This window comes from Mercenaria mercenaria, chromosome 6 (genome assembly GCF_021730395.1).
Source record: "Mercenaria mercenaria strain notata chromosome 6, MADL_Memer_1, whole genome shotgun sequence".
In the NCBI taxonomy this organism is placed as follows: Eukaryota; Metazoa; Mollusca; class Bivalvia; order Venerida; family Veneridae; genus Mercenaria; species Mercenaria mercenaria.
The window spans coordinates 64717626-64739185 of NC_069366.1; the positions used below are offsets into that span (position 1 = coordinate 64717626).

Genomic DNA, 21560 nt, shown 5'->3' on the forward strand with positions numbered 1-21560 from the left:
GAAGCAGCTATTTCTGCATTGCCTACACAGTACATTATAGATGCAAATTTTAGTCTGCTTGAAGCAACATCTGAGTCCAGTCCTGCTTTAAGCCATGTAAGTGCTTGAGGAGAAGCTGTGTTGTTATTTTGAATGTTCTGTGAGGCTATCAGAGATCCTATTGAGGTACAGAGTGGAGGTGCTAGAAGTCTGCATGCTGTTTTTTCTAACATGTTTCCAGCACTGTAGTATCTTGTTAATTGCACCACTTTCTGTAATAGTGTTTCTAAACTTTCATCTTTTGTCTCCTCTATATTTAAAATAGTTTGAGCTGTGTTTTGTAATAAATTACTTGTTATGTCCATAGTGTATTCATTTGGCTGTGGTATATAATGATGTACTTCATTTATCGTCTTTCACCAAGGTCATCAATCTGAATTCCAAAAAGTGAAATTCCATCACTTGGTATCAAATTTGACATCCTTTCGAGTAACTGATGTTTGACTGCAGTGGAGATTTTTCCTGCCATTAAATTGTTTTCATGAACAATGAAATGGGGACAGTGTTCATTTGATATATATAATTGTTTAGTGTTAATATACAGAAATTTAAACAGTTTAATATATCACATTCCTTCCATATATTTGAATGTTTATTTATTATACAGTGTAACAAAACAGTTTTACATATGTAACTTGAAATGTAACTTTCATTGTCAAGATTTTCAATATTAATGTATGTTTTAAGAATCATTTTCATTAAGATATAACATCTTATCTGAGTAATATTTAAATTGAACATCAAGCACCGTTCAGCTAATGAGGTAGATATTCTCCATTCAAATTCTGAATATTCACTAGTTCTGCTGCCAACGCCAACCAGAAAACACTTTGTTGTTTTTGCATGTATCTTCATTTCTGCAGTTGGCCATGTGTTTGTTTCTTGCCGGTCCAGCCAAGCCCTTGATGATTGTGGCCATGATTTACAAGGAAGTGCTGTTACAATGTCACTTGCAAGAATACCTGGTTCTGCTGCTGATGCTGATGATGGTCCTTGCCGCTGACATCCTTCAGGCATAATATCATCAATTATTGTATTCTTGTACAGTATCTTTCCACTTGAATCCTTGACATAGACATTGTCTGTTTCATGTGAAGTAGGAAGTGGAACATCATGTCTAAGTACCTGTAGAAGACAATAACCAGGTGGTGTTGTTTCATTCTGGATAATCAATAAATTGCATTTACCTGGAGTCCATTCAGACCAGTCCTGTATCACAATGACATCATCTTGACAGTTGAGTATATCAGTATCTGAATTCAGTCCTAGTGTTGTTGAACCTTCTGATGTACTGCCTAACTTATATAGAGTCTGTGGTATGCCAGTTGCTTTTGATGTGATTGTGAACATGCTTTCTTGCAGTAAAGTTGCCATTCTTCTCTTCGTCACGATATTTTCATTCACTCCAATATCGTCCAAGACCTCAGAAAGTCTCATGGATATATTGTGATAGTAATCTGGTGTATGAAACATCCTGAAATATAATTTTGAATATATGAACCGTCATGTATTTTTTCATTTCTATTATTTTATAGTTCAGTTTGGTAGACAGAAAATTTAAAAAATGTACGTATAAAACACACACATGTAGGGAGGAGGAACCCCTTATTTACTCATTTTCACTCATTTTCTAGGAAGGAGGAATTCCTCATTCCCTCATTTTACCTCCTCCAGTGAGGAGGAACCCCTCGTTCACTCATTTTTACCCATTTTCAAGGGAAGAGGAATCTCTGATTCAGTTACTTTAACTAGTTTTGACCACATTGGTTATTATTTCAAAAGACTGGATGTAAAATTGTGTGAAGGGAATGCAGTTAATCCACAATACAAACAAAAACACGCTTACAATTCTTCAACAAGGCTATCATTCAATACTGTTAAACCGCAACTTTGGTTTTATATAGGAATTAGTGACTAGACAAAGTCTTTAGATTTTTTTTCTTTTGTTCAGTGCAACATGTTCATTTTCTTATTCCAAAAAAAAATGACATGTCAAAAATTCTATTCATAGACTCGACCTCTATTTTCTTTTCAGAAAACGGACCGTTATATTTTCAGCCCATTTTTTTCTATTCACAAACTTGACCCAATAATAGCTGAAACATTAATTATGGTATAATTTTTCTATTCATAAACTTGACCATGACATCATATTTTTTGTCCTCATTTTCTATTCATAAATTTGACCATGACATCATATTTTTGTCTTCATTTTCTATTCATAAATTTGGCCATGGCACCATATTCTTTTTCCCCATTTTTTATTCATAAATTTGACCATGACGTCATATATTTTGTCCTCATTTTCTATTCATAAAATTGACCATATTACGTCGTCATTACGTCAACAAAGTGGATGTGGACACCCCCCCCCCCCCCCCCACCACCTTTCTTTTCTTTACAGGTAGTCCATTCGTACACATAAAACCTTTTAAAATAACATGCTAAAAGTCTTAAAAAATAATATCTTAAATTTATATACGCTCCTTTGATTGGTCGAAAGAGGCGCCCGCGCGGGTACGCAAACCCGCAAAAGTGATAATAACTCTTGTGATACCACTTGTTCGTATATGTATGAAATATGGACCAGTCAAATGAGTGCATTTTAGAACCGGCAGATAACCTTAACGACTTTGAGGTTGGTTCCCCAAAAGTCAAACATTACAGTAATTAGCTATGCCACTTGAAAGTTGTAGATAAAAGTGATTTATATCTAGTTCCCAAAACATTAGGTTGACCCATTAATTTAGAGGGTTATTTGACTCGCTTCAATATTGACCTACTTCAAACAAATGAATAGTAACTGTATAATTTGAAACTGCTACAGTAAAAATATATAGCTCTTACAACCAGATCAGTATTTTTGGTATATTGAAATTAGTACTTCATAAAATTAGCTGGACTGATTACTCTGATGTACCTACATTATAAAATGGGTATTCTGGTCACTGTACGTGATAAGTTGAACTAAAGCATTTTACCCAGGGTAAAAGTATAAAAGGTAGACAAGCTCAGAAAATGTCTACTCTTCAGTTGAACACAGTTCTGTGAACAACAGAAAACTGATACATTTTTTTTTAAATATCTCTACTTTTATTGAACTTTTTTTTTTTTGAAATTTGGAACATTTGTTCTCTAGTATGACAGAATTCAGTGTGTAAAATTTTTATCAAGTAATTACTGCTCTTCTGAAAAAAAAAAGTTTTTTGTTGTCTGCTAGAAATTCAAATTTACTTCTACTTGCTAAAGCCAGCCCACATAAAGGTTATGACCTCCCTTTAAGCCAGTAACAGAATAGGGAAGTTTACATGAGTAACATCTTCTGACAGATGGCGGGAGATGAAATAACTCCATTCAACATTTAGATAAAGAAAAGAAATAAAATCTTCTACTTTTTCTATAAACAATCTAGATTTACTCCATAAATGATAATTCACTTTCTGATTTAACCTTCAAAATGTTGAGCGCAGTACTTCCACTGTTAGATATCACATTGTTCACATATTCTACATTTGTTCCACTCAATTATCAAGAGTAATCCCCTGCATCCCTGTATTGCACACATGTCGAACATATAGATGAATAACAATGTTTAGATTTAAAATATAAATATCTCATATATAACCAATTCTTTAGAGGAGCCTTCGTGGCCGAGTGGTTAATGTCATTCAAATCACATCCTCACCGATGGGAGTTCGAGCCTCACTCGGGACATTGAATTTTTCATGTGTCTCCCTTTTTCTCCATTAAAGCCCTCTACAGACGGTAGGTTTTTGTTGTACAACACTAATTATCTCAAAGATGTACAATTTTGAAATTGTACATTTTTCACATACAGACAGTATTCCATTCTCATAAAAATCACAGAGATTTACCTAGTAAACATAGTGCATCAGGTACTGAAAAAAATGTAACTATTAATAATAAAAATAATATTCACCTTTTTATGTTCCATAAATTTGATTACGTATGACACAAATGAGTCACGCCATGAGAAAACCAACATAGTGGCTTTGCGACCAGCATGGATGCAGACCAGCCTGTGCATCCGTGCAGTCTGGTCATGATCAATGATCAATGATGTTTGCTTTCAAACTCTATTACAATTAGAGAAACCGTTAGGGAACAGCATGGACCAGACTCGGAAACGTACTATGTTGGTTTTCTCATGGCGCGGCTCAAATCAATTAACTTTTCAGTGTCATCCTTTTTCTATTATGCATTAGAAGCCATTTTATATTAAGATTTGTGTTTATTTTTTGGGCAATTGTTTCTGGAATTTCATTCACTTGCCTCTTATCAACTAATTATTTACCAATTTGTTGCTTGTCAACGTGGGTGGTACGTAAGGCAAAACTTACGAAATAGAACATGTCCAAATCTGTAAGTCAAGACTTAAGATTTACGAAATCAAGGAATAGCATCGTACACACGGTAATATTTGGCTGTACATCTTGAATTTAATTGGTGTTGTACAACAAAAACTTACCGTCTGTAGAGGGCTTAGGTCTCTCTATTCCCCCCTTAAGTCTCCCGCCTGTCTATACAGTCTACTTTCTTCTTCCTAAAGTCTCCCCACTTTAATAAAAAGTAGTAACTTTACCAAAACATATGTTCTGATCACAGCTTATTACTGAATACATCTGAAGGTGTTTATAGCTTGCCACTTTATTCCTACTTTTATAAATAAATGAAAATTAAAAGCTGAATAAATAAATAAATAAACTACGTTAATGAAATGATACATACATAGCATAATAGTATACATTGACCTCATTTTTATGCATTATATAATTTTGATTTTAAAAAGTTATTTGAACAAAAGACAAAAATGATAAAAACTGTTGATAGGAATAAGAAAATAGAAAAACTAACCTGGTACATTTACAGAAAGATGAAATTCAAGTGTCTACGTAGAAAATTTTAACTTCCTCTTTTGTTTTCAACTAATTTTTCCGGGGAAATAACTGTTTGATGCATGTATATGATAACCATTATCATTCAGTCCCTTGCTTTGTCATTACTTCCTACTTGCTTAAATAAAGGTGACCCTGAATACATATCTAACAAATCATCCAATTCCTAGGAAACCTTTATTTTTCCTTATTTCTTACTTACCCATATAATAATTCCTGATCTCCATAATGACATTGTTCGCCCCCTCCCTGTCCCTTTACTTCTTTTCCCTTACATGAGGTTTTTAGGAGACAAAATAACCTTCTGGTTGTACTTTATTGGTTGACTAAAGTATACGGCAATTTCTGATGGAAATTTACACAATGTCAGAATAAAGGATTGCAAAGATCGGAAGAGCAAAAGAACTTAAAATTACTTTAAACCAAGCCGTTAATTGTTTTTAATACAAATTCAAAAATGTGTAACTCACTTTTAGAACAAATAGAAAAAAAAACTCGGGGTGGAAAAGAATTATCTGCAGTACAAAGGCGTAATAACCGAGAGATCCAGTGATCCTGATAATGATAACAGGAAGTACCAGAACTTATTAAGGAATGAAAAAGCTTAGTAAAAGAAAACTAAAATAAAGTATTACACTGTCCCTCATAATATGAATGTATGTAAACAAGTTGATCCAATTCTGTAAGTAAATTAGTTATTAAGTCTTGTGCGTACTAGATCTAGCTCACTATTGACGGATAATGCTCAAATTACTCTGTGTAGCCTTTACAACAGGAGTGTATGCTCACATTTTGTTAACCCTTAGACTGCTGGCGGCAGATGATTCGTGCAGTCTGATCATGGTCTGCACTGTTCGCTATTCAGTCAGTAAATTTTCAGTGAAAACCCCTTTGAGTAATAAGTGGTACTGTCCAAAGTGAAAGATGGACCAGTCCATTATAGAAATATAGCAGGGTAAGGGTTAAATATGTAATTAGTTTCTACTCGTATATAAAGTTGTATTCTACATGTAATTTGCCTTAATTTGTATATAAGCATTGGATAGTTTGTGTAATCTGTATTGATGTAAATTGTGTAAATTGCGTTGACACCACAAATCAGATTCACACCAAACTTGACAAAAGCGTAGTTTTGGCAGGTTCCAGTTCGTTGATTTTCAGTGGAGCTGTGGCCCTTGATTTACTGAATTATATGATATGTTGACTACTTCTCTTATATTTCTTGGCGGATTTCCACTAAAAAATTGCAAGAGCGATTGATACCAAACCTTATTATGTATACTATCGGCATGTTCCGATGTAACAGTAAAATCCCTGCAATATTTCCTAGAAGTCTTTAGCGTCATAGTAATTCAAATGTCAAATACGTTTGGAGATATATGCAGCATACAATAGTTTCTTGGGCTATATGGGAAGCATTTGGCAACATTTAAGACAATAACTTTCGCAGCACTGAACGGAATTCATTACAACCGGATACATTATCATAGATTGCATTGATAGAAAGTGTTGTACACTTGAGCCATAACATTCTGTACTTTGATTTTTGGCAACTTTTACACCATAGGGCAGACTTCCACCAAACCTTACCGAAGCCTAGTTTTGCATTTTATTGGCATGTTACGTTTCAGTGATTTTCGGCAGATTTATGGTCATAGACTTGTTTAAATTAATTCTATTTGTTTAATTATCGTTTGCGTGAAGTCATGTACATTGTAGACCTAAAAATAAGTCATAACACGATTTTAACTTTATAATATTTTACTTTTTTTATCTATATCTTATGTAGTATGTGTATGTCTTTAAAATAAGTCTCTTATTGTTCATTAATGGTATTTTCACATTGGTGTGCATGGGTATACATAAACACCAAAAGCATCTATTGCCTTGCTAATTTGATAGACTTTTTCACCATACATATCCTTTCGATTTCCACTGCTTGCCTTATTTCCCCCATGCTAAAAACAATTTAGGGGAGTGATGAGAAAACACCCAGTTGCACTTGAAATGTGTCCACTCTGCAACTACTGATAGGAGTGCAAACAGAGAAGCGCACAGCTCAAAATCCATAACTAGCTTTTAGCTCTCCCATGAGGGCTATTTTACTCTAGCGTTTGAAATACAACGTTCTTATACCTCGCATAAATGCCAAATGCAGATTTTCCATTAGTTTTTGTCGAGCCCGCTTGTGGTGAGCTCGGCTTAGTCGTCACTTTCGGCGGGTCGGTGTGTGTGCGTGCCTGCGTGCGTCTGTCCGTTCGCTCGTCCATCTGATTTTGTCCTGACCATAACTTTGACATGCAAGGACAATCTTGTTTATATTTGGTATGGATGTTTACCTCAATGAGAAGGCGTGTCATGCACAAACCCCATGTTCCTATCTCAAAGGTCAAGGTCACAGCTGGAGGTCAAATGTCAAATTGAAGTTTGTCCGTACCATAACTTGGACATGCATGTACCAAATTTGTTTATATTAAGCATGAATGTTTTCCTCAATAAAAAGGAGTGTCGTGCGCAAACCCCATGTTCCTATCTCAAAAGTCAAGGTCACAGCTAGAGGTCAAATATCAAATTGAAGCTTGTCCGGAGCATTTCTTCTACATTCATGGTGAGATTTTGATATAACTTTGCATGAATGTTCACCTTTATAAGACGGAGTGTCAAGTGCTTAGAGGCCAAAGGTCAGATACCAGAATGACATTGTCTGGAGCAAGTCTTCTTCATGCATAAGGGGATTTTGATGTTACTTGGCACATATGTTCAACACCATGACGCAACCAGTTATTAGAATGACTTCACCTTGCTGTTACTTTAAATACATGTAGATTATATTGTAACTTTTTTATTACTGGTCGTTTGGAAAAAATGAAACAACTTTTCTGTGGTACAACATGCATGTTACATCTAATTTTTAGGGGTATTTTGACCTATCTCTGCCTGATAAGGAGTTTTGTGTGGACTTATATTATATAGATTTTTTTAATAAATGTTACATTTTTAGACAGCCGGTGGGCTCGACATTCTGCCCTTGGGCATGCAGAATATATTTCTAGTACTTCAATAATATATCATTTTCTCCAGTGATTTTATCTCATGCGCAAAATCGTCATTTTCTATATAGAGAGGGGCAAAGTGTTATAAAATGTCTGCAGTGATGCTACTAATATTCTTAGGAATTATTTATTGAAGCAAATTCTAGTAGAACAGAACTTCATTTTGAAATATCAGTTACGCATACTTTGGTAAAATATCTTGGTACAATGTATTTTACTAATTGATACAAGAATGAGTTACTTAATTAAAACCTCTACAAGTTATAAACATGCATCTTAAAAAAAGCCTTCTGTCTTGGTAAAGGTGTGTTTACTACATTTATAGTCTAACAAAATGTCTTTTAAGAATACTGTCGATTGATATTTAATACAGAAAAAGCATTTGGGGCGTGTTCATGTGTTTTTTCACCAGTTCGGACAGCTGGCTAAATGTGATTTAATAACAATATTAAAGTTGATGAATGTTTCAAACATAAAGTTTTAAAAAAGATATTTCAAAATTTATACTTTTATGACTAAAACAGTAAATTTTAGACAGGAGTCTCCTAATTTGAAATTTAAAGTCACTGAATGATTTATTAAAAGCCCATAGGGCAACCTATTGGTTTGTGTATCTCTAATTCAACAACAGGAAATGGGGGACAAAATTATACTACTAGTCAAAACTTTATTGATCATAATCAATTACAAAATTTACAAATTTAATTTACGTATTTATTTATCAAAATAAACAAAGGACTTCATAATTTAAGTTGAAAAGGATTTTAATCAAATTAATATTAAGTCTAGATTGAATTTACAAATTTTGTACACATATTTGGAAATAATCATTGATTGAATTTAAAAATCTGCTGGTACTTGGATAGATTCTGATTTAAAAGTTTTGTTTAACTGGCTATACAATCGGACTAAATATTTACAATGACCAGCTTCATATCCTGGATTCTTTCAAGGAAAATAACGTTTTGTGATTTAATATAAAGGCAAAGATAATACATTTTCAAGACCCAGCTATGATAAGAGTGGTAAGTACTTAATCAGTTTCTTATTTAGCGGCGAATTTCCAAAGCCGCAATGGAAGGAACAATTGATTTCCAGTGGAACACCCTTCATGCGCCATATTTACCTGAGACGATACTAGACGGGGATAATTTTCCCAACCAGAAATAGAACTCGGATCGCTAGCACTGTAGATCTAGTCAACATGGTGTTTTCTAAAGATTCTTATAGATCACTGAATTAACTATTTTGATTTACGGAAAAAGTGATAAAAGTGTAGATTTTTAAAGGTACTTGTACAGAGACACAGTAGGTCTTTTTTTTTTTTTTTTTCGTATAATATTTTATTGTATGTCCGTATAAGGAAAAATGAGCCGTGCCATGGGAAAACCAACATAGTGGGTTTGCGACCAGCATGGATCCAGACCAGCCTGCGCATCCGCGCAGTCTGGTCAGGCTCCATGCTGTTCGCTTTTAAAGCCTATTGGAATTGGAGAAACTGTTAGCGAACAGTATGGATCCTGACCAGACTGCGCGGATGCGCAGGCTGGTCTGGATCCATGCTGGTCGCAAACCCACTATGTTGGTTTTCTCATGGCACGGCTCAAATAGTGATGACACCGTGCACAAAATGACTGCCATTTCATTACATGGATAGTATTCAAATGGCTACATCATTTATGTTTCTCGTCAGATTTTCATTTTTTCCTCACTAGTTTTAATGTCTCAAAAAGCTCTCTGTACTTTGAAATGTTATCAAACGTTGCATATTCCCGTTTGAAATATTTTAGGTTGCTTATGTCAGTGTTCTGTTATGCTTACTGATGGTTACCATAGAAACTAAAGAAGTTGGAGACGACTATTCTATCAGAGAGAGTGATCAGAAATGGCTGGACTCTCTTTTCTACCTGCCAACAGAACCGAGAGTGAGAAAAGAATACCGTATGCTCACAGACGAGGAACGGTACCAGTTCAATGACGCCTTTGTAAAGATGAAAAATGATAGGGTAAGAATATTTGTAAAAATAATTTTGATAGAATAACCCTGTCATTTTATGCAGTTATATACTAAAAACTGTAATTGCCTCAACTGATAGTACTGTTGATAGAAACTTTAAATGACTGTTAAACTAACCGTCGGTTAAATTTTGGTTAAAAATATTAGTCCTGGTAGGAAAAACTTGCATGATGTAAAGACGGTTAAATCATACATTTGTTTTCTAAGTCTTCTAAAATGTCGAAATATAATCCTAAAAGTTAATCGACAGTGAGTTAAATAAAAGCCCATTAAAGTTTCAAACAAATGAGCTCTGGTAAGCGAAAGAGGTTTAGCATAAAACTATGAATGGAAAATCCAAAGGCTCGTATTTGATACTGTAAAAACATTTGTTTTCTTCGGAATCAGACCAAAAATCTACATTTCCCATAGGAATACTTTCATAGCGACATAACTGTGACCCCGCATAACAAAGCATCAAATCTATACTAACTTCCATGTTTTACAATAAGACTTCAGTGTTTTTACATTTGTTTCAGTCTGTTATTCCGAATAAATACGACTTAATTTCCTCAATACACTCTAGACGATCAACGCGGAACAGTGCTCACAGAGGCACGGGGTTCCTTGGCTGGCATAGGGTTTACACATTATTGTAAGTGTTCTAATTATTCACACAATATAGTACATTGTCATTACACGGTGGAATTATGCTTCTTAACTGAATCTAGGACTGAATTATTCTAAGTCATACATTGTAATATCTGTATGCTGGTTTTGAAAACTAGAGGGTCAAGTCCTTTCTGCAGGCTGTGCTGCCTATTCTTGGCCACACATTACTGACGAGTTCTCATTTGCTTCCGTTAACTAAAGGGATTTATTGGTGATTTATTAGCCATCTTTTTAGTACGAAGTCTGTATGTAAGTTTTCTTTTCTTTAGTAAATATAAACTGGCAAGTGTCATGCAACCATGTTTTGCTCTTAATTAACTAGATTATCTTTGTTCATGTTTTAGAATGGAAAATGCTTTACGTGAATGGTATCCTAATATAACTATGGCTTACTGGGATACCACTCTTGATGCTGTTCTCGGGCTGCCGCGGGAGTCGAGCCTCTGGAGTGAAGATTTTATGGGCAACGGTGATGGCTATGTACTTGAAGGGGTTTTTAAGGGTAAATTAGCAGTTATATTTGTGCACATTTTTTATGCTCCCACATTTATGTTGTGGCATATAGCGTTGCTGCTGCTCTTGCGTCTGTCCATTTGTACATCCCGAAATCTTGTGTGTCCAATTCCTCCCGCACCATTAGCTACATTTGCTTCAGAATTTCACAGATGCCGAACAAGCTTGTTGTGCAGATGACCTTAGAGGAAAGAACTTTTGCTTTAACTGTTTTACCGCAGTTATGGCCCTTTGATAGTTTTGCTATTTGGAATATAGAGAAAAATCTTGTGTTTCCAACTCTCCCAAAGTATTAGCTTGATTTGCTTCAAATTACCACAGATGAAAAAGCTTCATGGGCAGATGATTATAAAGGAAGGAACTTTTGCTTTGACTTTTTCATTACAGTTATGATCCTTTGATAGTTTTGCTATATAGAATATAGAGAAAAATCAAACACTATTGAAATGATATGCTTGAATGTTTCACAGATGAAGGACTTTGGTGCGAAGATAACCAAAAAAATAATGGACTTTGTTCTGTGGCTACTTTTCTAGAATTATGGCCCTTTATTAATTTTACAAAATAGGCCATAGTGAAGAAATTTAGTGTGATTAACTCGTACACTTTTTGAAAGATTGGATTCAAAGTTGCTCAGATGCACAATCTTATCTGAATACAATTTGCTTCAAACTTATAGTCGAATATCCTTAATGTGAAGACGGTCTGTACTAAATACTTTGCTATTTAGAGGATGGCACAGTATATGGAGGCGTCTGTGTCCTATGGACATAATTCTAGTCCGGACATGTGGTGGTAACACAGTTGTCGGAACAGTTCTCTTTTGTTGCTTTCAGTGCAAAATTTTCTTGTATATTTAGCAGAGGGCTGTTTCCGTTGCGTGGCGGCATTACACTTTACAGTTCGTGTCGTTATGAATGAAACTCTGCCATTGTTGCGGTGCATTTATCAGTCATATATTGGCCTATAAGTTTTATTTGCTTAACTTGTTCGGCAGATATTTTGGAAATGCAATTTACACTTAAGTGTGGTTGTCACAGTATTGATAAGGATTCACTCATTAGGAATCAAAGTTCTTTACATATTATGAAAAATGATTTTCGATGAATGTCTTGGAAGAAACGGTATAATTGTGAATTATTATACTGTTGTTATCAAGTGCTTTATTTTAGTGTAGCTGCTATTAAACAACAAACTAAACATACTCTTTGTACCGTGTTATGATATGCCAAAACATACATGTCAACTGTTTATCAGCTTTTTCCATTTTTTTTACAGTTTCAAAGGAATATGATTTGACAAAAATGCCAATAAATTGATTAGAATAATTATTTTATATTTTGTTTTCAATCAGGCTGGAGTGTGCAGAATGGCGAGCTGTATAGAACGGTGGGGGCATTGTATGGACCCCTGGCAGACAAGAATATTTCACACCTGTTACAACAGGATCACATTGGCAACATCAGTTACCCCCTACAAGGTAAAAATGTGGAGAACGTGTTCGAAGAAATTCACAACAGGGTGCACCATTTTGTTGGCGGAGAAATGAAAGTTATCGAGACTGCTGCAGACGACCCAGTGTTTTTCCCTTACCATTCTTTCGTAAGTTATATCTGGGAAGAGTTCCGATCTTTACAGAGGATGAAAGGCATTGACCCAGAAACAGACTGGGATGAATATTATGGACAGGCAAGACATCATAAATATTCACCAATGGGGTTAGGAAATTTGATGGCCATTGACGGTAGCAGCGAAATATTTGCAGAAAACATCGTGTTCACAGATCGCCCTTCTTGTTCCCGGGAAAACCCAGATTGCGGCTCGCCTCATCTATATTGTAACGTTACTATGGAGAAGTGTTGCCCTTGGACAGTTAAGGAATACAATATCATCAAACAAGCCGGTAGCGATAATCATATACCTTTCAAAGAAGCGGCGATTCCTTTCATTGAAAGCAAAGTAAACAAAGGTTATTGGCAAGTATCCAAACTCGAAAATGGGACTGATTTGGCAGAGTATGGAGACCCGTTTCCAGCAGAACAGGATTTGTTCAGGTTAATGGAAGAACAGAATGTAAACAAATCTAATGACCTTGAAACTGACCAGTATGGGGACCAATTTTTTAACGACTATCTGGAGACTGAATTGGACTACAATGACGATCATGAACACGGACCCGGTGATCATGACCACACACATGATGACCATGACCACACACATGATGACATTGCACACACGCATGATGGCATTGCACACACGCATGACGATCACGAACATTCACACGAAGGTCACGAACATCCACACGAAGGTCACGAACATACACACGAAGGTCACGAACATCCACATGGTCATGTGATTAAAGGTGGGCGCCAAATCCACTATGTTGCTTCGATTGAGAACGTTTTTCCAATTTATTTTGCGGTCATAGCATTAGCAGCTCTGACAGGAATTAGGATAGTTTTTATCATAGTATCAAAATGTGTAGCAGAAAATTGCAACAAAGGGTCAAGGTCAAAGAAGTATCGTATGGATGGAATCGTAAATGCTAATTATAGCGATGATAAAAACAAGAAAAACCAGACGACTGTACGTGAAAACCGCTGTAATAATATCTACACAGTAACTGTGACAACTAACGGACAGCCTTCACCTGAACACAACGGCACTTTTGTCCGTTTTGAGCAATACGCTATTGACAATACAGGCAAGATTTCTGTGAAACCTACATCCACTGAAAGGCAGGCGAGCACAATATCCGACTACCTAGATATGACTTATGCCAGTCACTCTAGCACAGAGGGTACTGTAGAACATACGACACACACGGCCATATATGAGAACGATCGAGATTCCGGTGACTACGAAAATGACGAAGTGGACCGCAGTTACAACTCCATAGAAAACGAAAATTTCGATTTTACAGACTTAACATGTGAAGCAGTTATTGAAACAGATGGACAGAAGAGTGAAGATAGTTTTGATGTGTTTGACGCGTATGATAATTTCGTATTTAAAAGAGAAGCCGCCGATATTGAAAAATCACAAGAAACTGGTAAAATAGCAAGTGATGACGCTTCTAATGCGAATTATTTACCAGGTACACGTCTGTAGCAGTTAATATTGCATGAAAATCTGTTGAGGACATTTTTAATATAATGGATAATTTAAAATTTGTATCCATGATCAGATTCAAAGATTAGGAATATAATTATTATGAGGTTTGATATGCAACAGAACTAATGATCCGAGTAAAGCTATACTGCCTCGACATACGTTACAGTATATTGCTGCTGATAAATCCCTTTCTTGACCATGCAGCAGAAAGAGGTATAAACTGTATAAATACATCGTATGTAACACTTTTTAATTCCGGTTGTCAGAACAGAATTTTTTGATGTTATATAATTTTCTTCAAAAGATACGAAAATGTGATCTGGACAAATCTGTTCTAAGTAAGGAAATGTGCTACTGTAAATAAAACAAACAAACAGTAGTATTACAGTTGAATTGTTTATTCTAATCAGTAGAAACAATCACAGCATAACTTAAACAACTTCTCTTCATTAATACAAATTATATCACAATGTGGTTACACGAACTAGCATTTTCATAATCAGTCAACTAATCTTTAAATAAGACATGTATTCTCACATACTGTGATTTCACATAGTGGCTATATGTACTATGCAGGATATATGACAGTATTGGATTATTATGTTTAAAATTCTGCTACTTCAGGTAGAGAACCCATAAATTCATGACTATTGGCAATTCCCATGGGCTTAGAGATTCTAGGCAATTCCTGTGTGATTAGGTATTCTTGGCAATAACCATGTGATAACGTATTCTCAATTTTTCCAGTGTAATTTTGTGTTCTTGGCAAATTCTGTGTGATAACCTATTCTTGGCAATTCCTGAATGGTTAAATTTTCTTGGTAATTTCCGTATGATTATGTTTTCTTGGCAAAAAATCATGTGTTTATGAATTCTTAGCAATTTCCCATGTGATTACCTATTCTTGGCAATTCTTTCCCATGTGATTATGTATTCTCAACATTTCCCGTGTGTTTATGTATTCTTAGCAATTTCTATGTGTTTATTTATTCTAAATATCAGTGGTTCTTTCTACAGATTTCTGTATTCTTATGAATTCTAGTAAGTTAATTTAGCATTTTTAGGTCATAATGATTATGTGGTTGTGGCTTTCCATACTACCATACAATGCTGAAATACATAATCCAGTAGAAACTGACAGACCACTACATTAAAGACATTCAATGCCCATCTTATACCAAAATATTTTACTTCAAATTTCTCATCAAATGTATTCAATGTTACTATATATATATAATAACTGTATATAGAGCTACATGTCGTGCGGTAACAGTCATCCGATAAAAAACTTCCAGTATATTTAGCGGTACTACACATTTATACAGTGTTTTAACTATTCAGTATACAGTGTGTACTATTTTCAAACTAATGCATAGTATTGTTAATACACACACTCTTGTTAATTTTATGTTTACATAAACAACATATATTAACTGTTCATATTTTCAAATACGAAATTTGGTTCTAGTATATCTTTGAGAAATTAAGCAAACCTACATCAAGAAAATACAAGGTAGGACTATTATTATCCCTAATGAAAATCTATGACAATTACTGTGAAATCATTGATATTCATGGGGGACTAATTTTTGTGGATTTCGTGGTTGAGTCAATCCACAAAATTTAAACCCAACGAACAAGTAAAATTCCTATTCATTTTATGTTCAAAAGTTGAAATCCACGAATTCTTTTCCCCATGAAATTGCCGTTTAGACCAAAACCACGAAATTTCATGCCCACAAAATTAAATGATTTTACAGTATATAAAAGGATATTTGTTTGTTTCAGTGTAAGATTGAAATATCTTTCACAAGTGAACACCAGCTGCAGTATTTTCACAAGTGGGTAGCCACAAGTGGAAATGTAAGATATGTTGATCTTTGTTATGATGTATACAGATTTACTCATTGTACCTGCACATCTCACCCTCATCCTAATTAAACCAATACTGTGATGGTCGAAGATCAAACAGAGATAGGAGGAAAACTTTAAAGGGATACAAATCATGTCCATTGTTAAGAAATATCTTTTTTTCAACAACACCCCGACTTGTTGTTATAAGCACACACAGTCGGAAAAAATCAACATGGTAAAGTACAAACAAATGTTTATATCGGACTGTCAAAATTATACATATCTTATTTTCAATGTACCCTTTTACTACCAATATACTTACTCTTTGTTACAGATTGTAGTAGGCCCAATGTAAGTATTTCAGTTTCATACATAACATTCTTATAGCCTACCCTTTATTACTGGTTCTGATAAACTAGTCAAAACTCATACATCCACTGTGAAATCACAACTTCTCAGGGAGGACTAATTTTTTTTAGTATTTCATGATGTTTCAATCCACAAAATTAAATCTCAACAAACAAATATAATTTCCTTTCATTTCATATTCAAATTGCAGACTTTTTGGCAAAATCTTAATTTTTAGCAGTATGTTTTTTCTCAAATTTCAGTCTACTTTCAGTGTATCTTTTAAAAGTAAAGGTTAAAAATTAGACCGGAGTTATAAAATGGCAAAAGTCCAATTAAAGGTATACTTCAGTACTGAAGAAAAAAAATCACATGTATAAAGATAAATCCCTTTGACAATTACATTGCTGACCTGAAAAATTATAAATAGTTAGTGAGAGAAAATGCATTAATTTTCACACAAGATTTCATATATGTCATTTCACTTTTTAATATCAAAGAATTTTTTCCACTGTTATATGCCAGTGGCAGAAATAACTTGTGTTTTTTGGCAAGTATTAATTTTGATGTTTCCCATTAATTTGGCTGACTTATCAGTATACATGTGATATTTCTGCTGTAACAGTCATACCATCATTCACACTCTTTTGGTTAATTACCCTGTAGCCTGCTGGATGCAAAAGATTCTGCCTTTGCGACCAGTGCAGACCATGGTCCACTTGTGAAATTAACATCAACCTTTTTTTGTCAGACCAATTTCAAATTCTGTAGTGAAGAACTGATATAGTAGTAATAATGGTAGAAGTAAACACAAAACTTGACTTTTTAAAACTTTTACACAACTCCCGTACAGTAAAGCAAATCTTCAATAAAGCTTATAAAATGCTCAATAAGGCTATACTCATGTACAGTACAGCTGTATTCATGTACAGTCAAGCTATATACATGTGCAGACTAAAAAATTATAATATATACAAAGGCTGTATCTACATAATATTATATTTACAACTTATATACACATTTACTTCTTTTATACAGAAGTTTAAAAAAAACATTGTAAATAGATGTATACTAGCACTTTAATGTATGTTATATAATATACAAAATTCATCAATAAAATTGGAGCTGGTAACAAAATCATGCCCAAACATGCAAAACTACTGGTACTTTCAGATAACCAACCAATAAAGACTGTTCATGTAGTAAACACAAAGATGCCAGTTATGGTTTAGAACTTTTTCCATAATTATGTTTTGCTATAAAAAGTCCGTTCAAATTCGAAACAATCTTTAACTTCTATTTTGCCATCATTTCAATTCTTATTTATTCTGTAAATGCTCTGTATGTAATATTTTCAAAATGTATTTTGTTTAATGTGGGCCTAGCACTGAATTTAAAAAATATTTTAGTTTTATAATGTTGGTAAATTGCCCTAGTTATGGTAACTGGATTCTATTCCAGTGCTCATTTGCTCTCCACAAGTAACTGACAACTTCCCACCTTTAATCAAAGTGGAGACATCAGACATAACAAATATCATATTGTTACAGAGAACACTCAACCTGCCAAAGAACTCTCAGTTCCTAAATTCATAGCAGTATGCGCTAGCCGCATAGAGCTAACTGTGTGGGTGGCATGATGACTGACACTAAGTTCTGTTTCAACAGAATGATAGCTCAGATATATACAAAGAATGATGTTTCAGTACTTAAAAATTTATAAGTAAGGAGAGTGATGGTCTAGCGGTTAAGGTGTTCGCAGCTCAAGCTATAGTCATCAGTTTAAATCCCAAAGGAGTCAAGACATGTTCACGTATCACACCCATATTAGTCTTTCAAGGAAGAATACTCGAAGAGTGGTTCAAGTAGGCTTGAACTTTTTATCATGACTCGAGCTAAAATATATTTAGCATAAACTCATTATAGAATAAGACAGACCACTGGCTTTAGTCAACTTGGAAAGTCTGAATACTTCGTTGCATTAGGTAAGCATATCATATCAGGAAACTGATAGAAGAGGTTTAATAACTAATATTTGGCTCATTATGTTCTGGGAACTTTTTCTTTCTAAATTGTACATATACAAATATAACTTTTTTGTTCAAATTTCAATCTGCCCTTTAATCAACAAGTATGAAAGATTTTCCTTGTGGTTTCGTGAAACATTTGCCTGTAGTAAAAAAATGTATAAAGCATGTATTTTACTGCCTTAAGCTATAACGGAAATTAAACGTGACTAAGATTTTAACATGAAAATAACACGGGGAAACAAAATGAACGTGACTACCTTCATTACACACACATGTAAACATTTTAAACTTTTCAAAGTGTACCACACATCAATTCATACACATATATATAACCTGTGATGCATATTAAAATGACACGGTATCCATAAACATTTGTGTCTGCCATATTTACAAAAGAAAAGTAACAACCATTATCAATACATACAATAAACACTTCGCTAAAGGATTTGGATATTATGTACAAATCTGGAATAATCCACAGCACTAAAACTAACAGTCCATCAATAAGGATTATCTCTATCAGAGTTCATTTCAAAGGGAAGCTTTATAAGATACAAGAATAAATACTCTTTTGTCTCTAAATAATTCAACTTCAAGCCTTCTTCAGACTAAAAAATAAAAACAGCAAAACATTGATCCCCGTAATTGAAATCGAATGAGCAAAAAGCTCATGTTATCCAGAGATTCAAGTCATTTAAATATAAAAAGTACAAGAGAAATGGCAGAGGACCAAAATAATTGCTCGAGTCAGCCCTGGGGCACTTGCTACTGATGCTAAATTAAACACCGTTTTGCTGTATCAGATTTATATCACTGTTTTATCATTTCATCTGATGAGGACTTGAAGCCAGAACATGAAAACACGTTACTTTGTTGTGTTTGAAATCAGGTTGCTTTGTTTTTTGTTTTTTTGCATTTAACGTTGCACGGACACATGATAGGTCATATGGCGACTTGAACTCAGGTTGCATCTCATGTACAGAGGGCAATATCCCTTAGAATAATGCTCCCTCCTAACATTAAAAACATCTGCACAGTTTCAGTGATATTCATGAATATCGTATATTCCCTTATTTATACCTCATGGTGCATTACATTTTGCATAGGCAGAGGTTTATTAAAGCCCAAATTTTTTTTTATTTGTTTGGAGGAAGGTGCGTTTATTGGGTAATAAAAGAGTATTTGAAATTTTTACTTCAGTGAAAGAAGAGTTTTACCAGGACAGGTACAGTGACAAGGATATAAAACAAGAGCTGTCAGTGGACAGTGTGCTCGACTATTCTCAGTGCTTGATAGTATAATATAAGCTATGAGTAAAACTTTAACATTACAATAAGCATATTCTAAGTCGAAAAGGGGCCATAATGCAGCCAAAATGCTTGACAGAGTTGTCTTCTCCTGTTTACAGATTGGGGTCAAGATGGTAAACAAGTATGCAAAATATCAAAGCAATATCTCAATGGACTTTGAAAATATTTGGGGTGGTACGCAAACTTTAACATGACAATAAGCATATTCTAAGTCGAAAAGGGGCCATAATTCAGTCAAAATGCTTGACAGAGTTGCCTCCTCTTTTTTACAGACTGGGGTCATGATGGTAAACAAGTATGCAAAATATCTAAGCAGTATCTCAATGGACTGAAAATATTTGGGGTAGTACGCAAACTTTAACATCTGTGTGACACTCATGCCGACGTTTGGGCGGGTAGAATAGCTCCACTATTATAATAGTCGAGCTAATTAATCTATAAATCCTTAGGACACAAAAATTATTTTAAAACTCTACAGACCTCTAACTACAGTACATGCATAACATTATACAATGCCCTAAATTGAAAGACAATGGTTAGTATTTACTAAGGACAGCTAATTTAACTCCGTGACACATGGTTTAATTGCTGAGACATGTGCGAAAAAACTGAAGCATACAGATTTTTACAGACACATTCGCATTCAAAAAATTAAAGTGTCATGCATTTTGTTTTCTGCTTTATCCTAAGATATGAAACATAATCTTTTACAATTAATTTTCATACCTGTGGTTGCAATATTCAAAACTGTTCACCACTAGCAAAATTAAGGATCAAAGAGATATATATCTTGCTATGTTTGCAAATACAGCATTTTTTTGTGATTATATTCTGAATGATCTTATATAAGAGCAGATACACCCTCTGAATATTTTCTCATTCCTGGCCTCAACATGATTCTTGACAGCACATACTGTCTTCAACATAGTCACCCAAGGACTAAGCAACCACTGACAAATTCTGACCCATAACTGAATATGTTGGCACAGGTGATACATGTATATTAAAAAGAAATGATACTGTATAAGCATTCATCAGAAATAAAATGTCACCTTTAAAAATCTTTTATAGGTAATTATAGCTATATCATATAGGAACAGCTGGAATTTTTACACAAATAACTTAAACAATAAGTTTGTAACAATTAACCTAGTTCACACAAAACTATTTTCCTTTAACAAATAAGATGGATTAAATGTTCAAAAATAAAAGCAAAATTATGATAAATTATTTAAGCCAAAAATACACCAAAATTATCACTTCAAACCCAGGAACAGGAAACAGATGCATGATCTAGAGAAGTTGAACTGTCCGAAAATCCATCTTGCTTTCGTTTAGATTATACAGTCAAGATGCTAAGTTTCTGCTTGCTGACATTTCATGGGTAGTTCTGGAGCAGCCAGGAGATCTTCCATTGACTGGCAATTCCCCCTCATAAAGAGTATAATTCCCGCCTTGTAAGCCGCTGGTATAGATACATGTGAGGTCAGCTGACTTTTCATTGTTATCATCTGCTCTGCCGGCATGTATTGTTCTCGTAACATATGGACTACCTGACCTGTTTAAAAATTAGAATATATCATGCATAAGTATGATAAAAAAAGTCGACATCTTTTCAGTAGCTTACGCTGTATGACTGTCTTTCTTCAAGAAAAATAAACAGTTAAACAACTAATAAGACTGAAAATTTGCTAAAATGACTCCTACACATATATA

The 21560-nt window shown here is 34.4% G+C and overlaps 3 protein-coding genes across 4 annotated transcripts in view; 1 reads left to right on the top strand and 2 right to left on the bottom strand.

The window, feature by feature from the left end:
* Window positions 1–507: 507 nt before the first annotated feature.
* Window positions 508–4995, bottom strand: LOC123548570 (uncharacterized). Its single transcript, XM_045335937.2, has 2 exons — window positions 4915–4995; window positions 508–1513 (listed from the first exon to the last, which is right to left on the bottom strand). The coding sequence occupies exon 2, from the start codon at window positions 1510–1512 to the stop codon at window positions 508–510; it is 1005 nt and encodes a 334-aa protein (XP_045191872.2). The 5' UTR covers window position 1513; window positions 4915–4995.
* A 3679-nt stretch (window positions 4996–8674) lies between these two features.
* On the top strand, window positions 8675–14659 carry LOC123548569 (uncharacterized). The gene is made up of 5 exons (XM_045335935.2): window positions 8675–9033; window positions 9799–10014; window positions 10544–10659; window positions 11021–11178; window positions 12544–14659. The coding sequence occupies exons 1-5, from the start codon at window positions 9022–9024 to the stop codon at window positions 14298–14300; spliced, it is 2259 nt and encodes a 752-aa protein (XP_045191870.2). The 5' UTR covers window positions 8675–9021; the 3' UTR covers window positions 14301–14659.
* Window positions 14660–14685: 26 nt separating this feature from the next.
* The window catches only part of LOC123548568 (uncharacterized), a 45896-nt gene continuing 39021 nt past the window's right edge, over window positions 14686–21560 (bottom strand). For both annotated transcript variants that reach the window (XM_045335934.2, XM_045335933.2), the window contains exon 11: window positions 14686–21402. In XM_045335934.2, coding sequence (XP_045191869.2) covers window positions 21200–21402 — 203 coding nt within the window. In that variant the 3' untranslated portion in view covers window positions 14686–21199. The remainder of the gene's footprint in view (window positions 21403–21560) is intronic.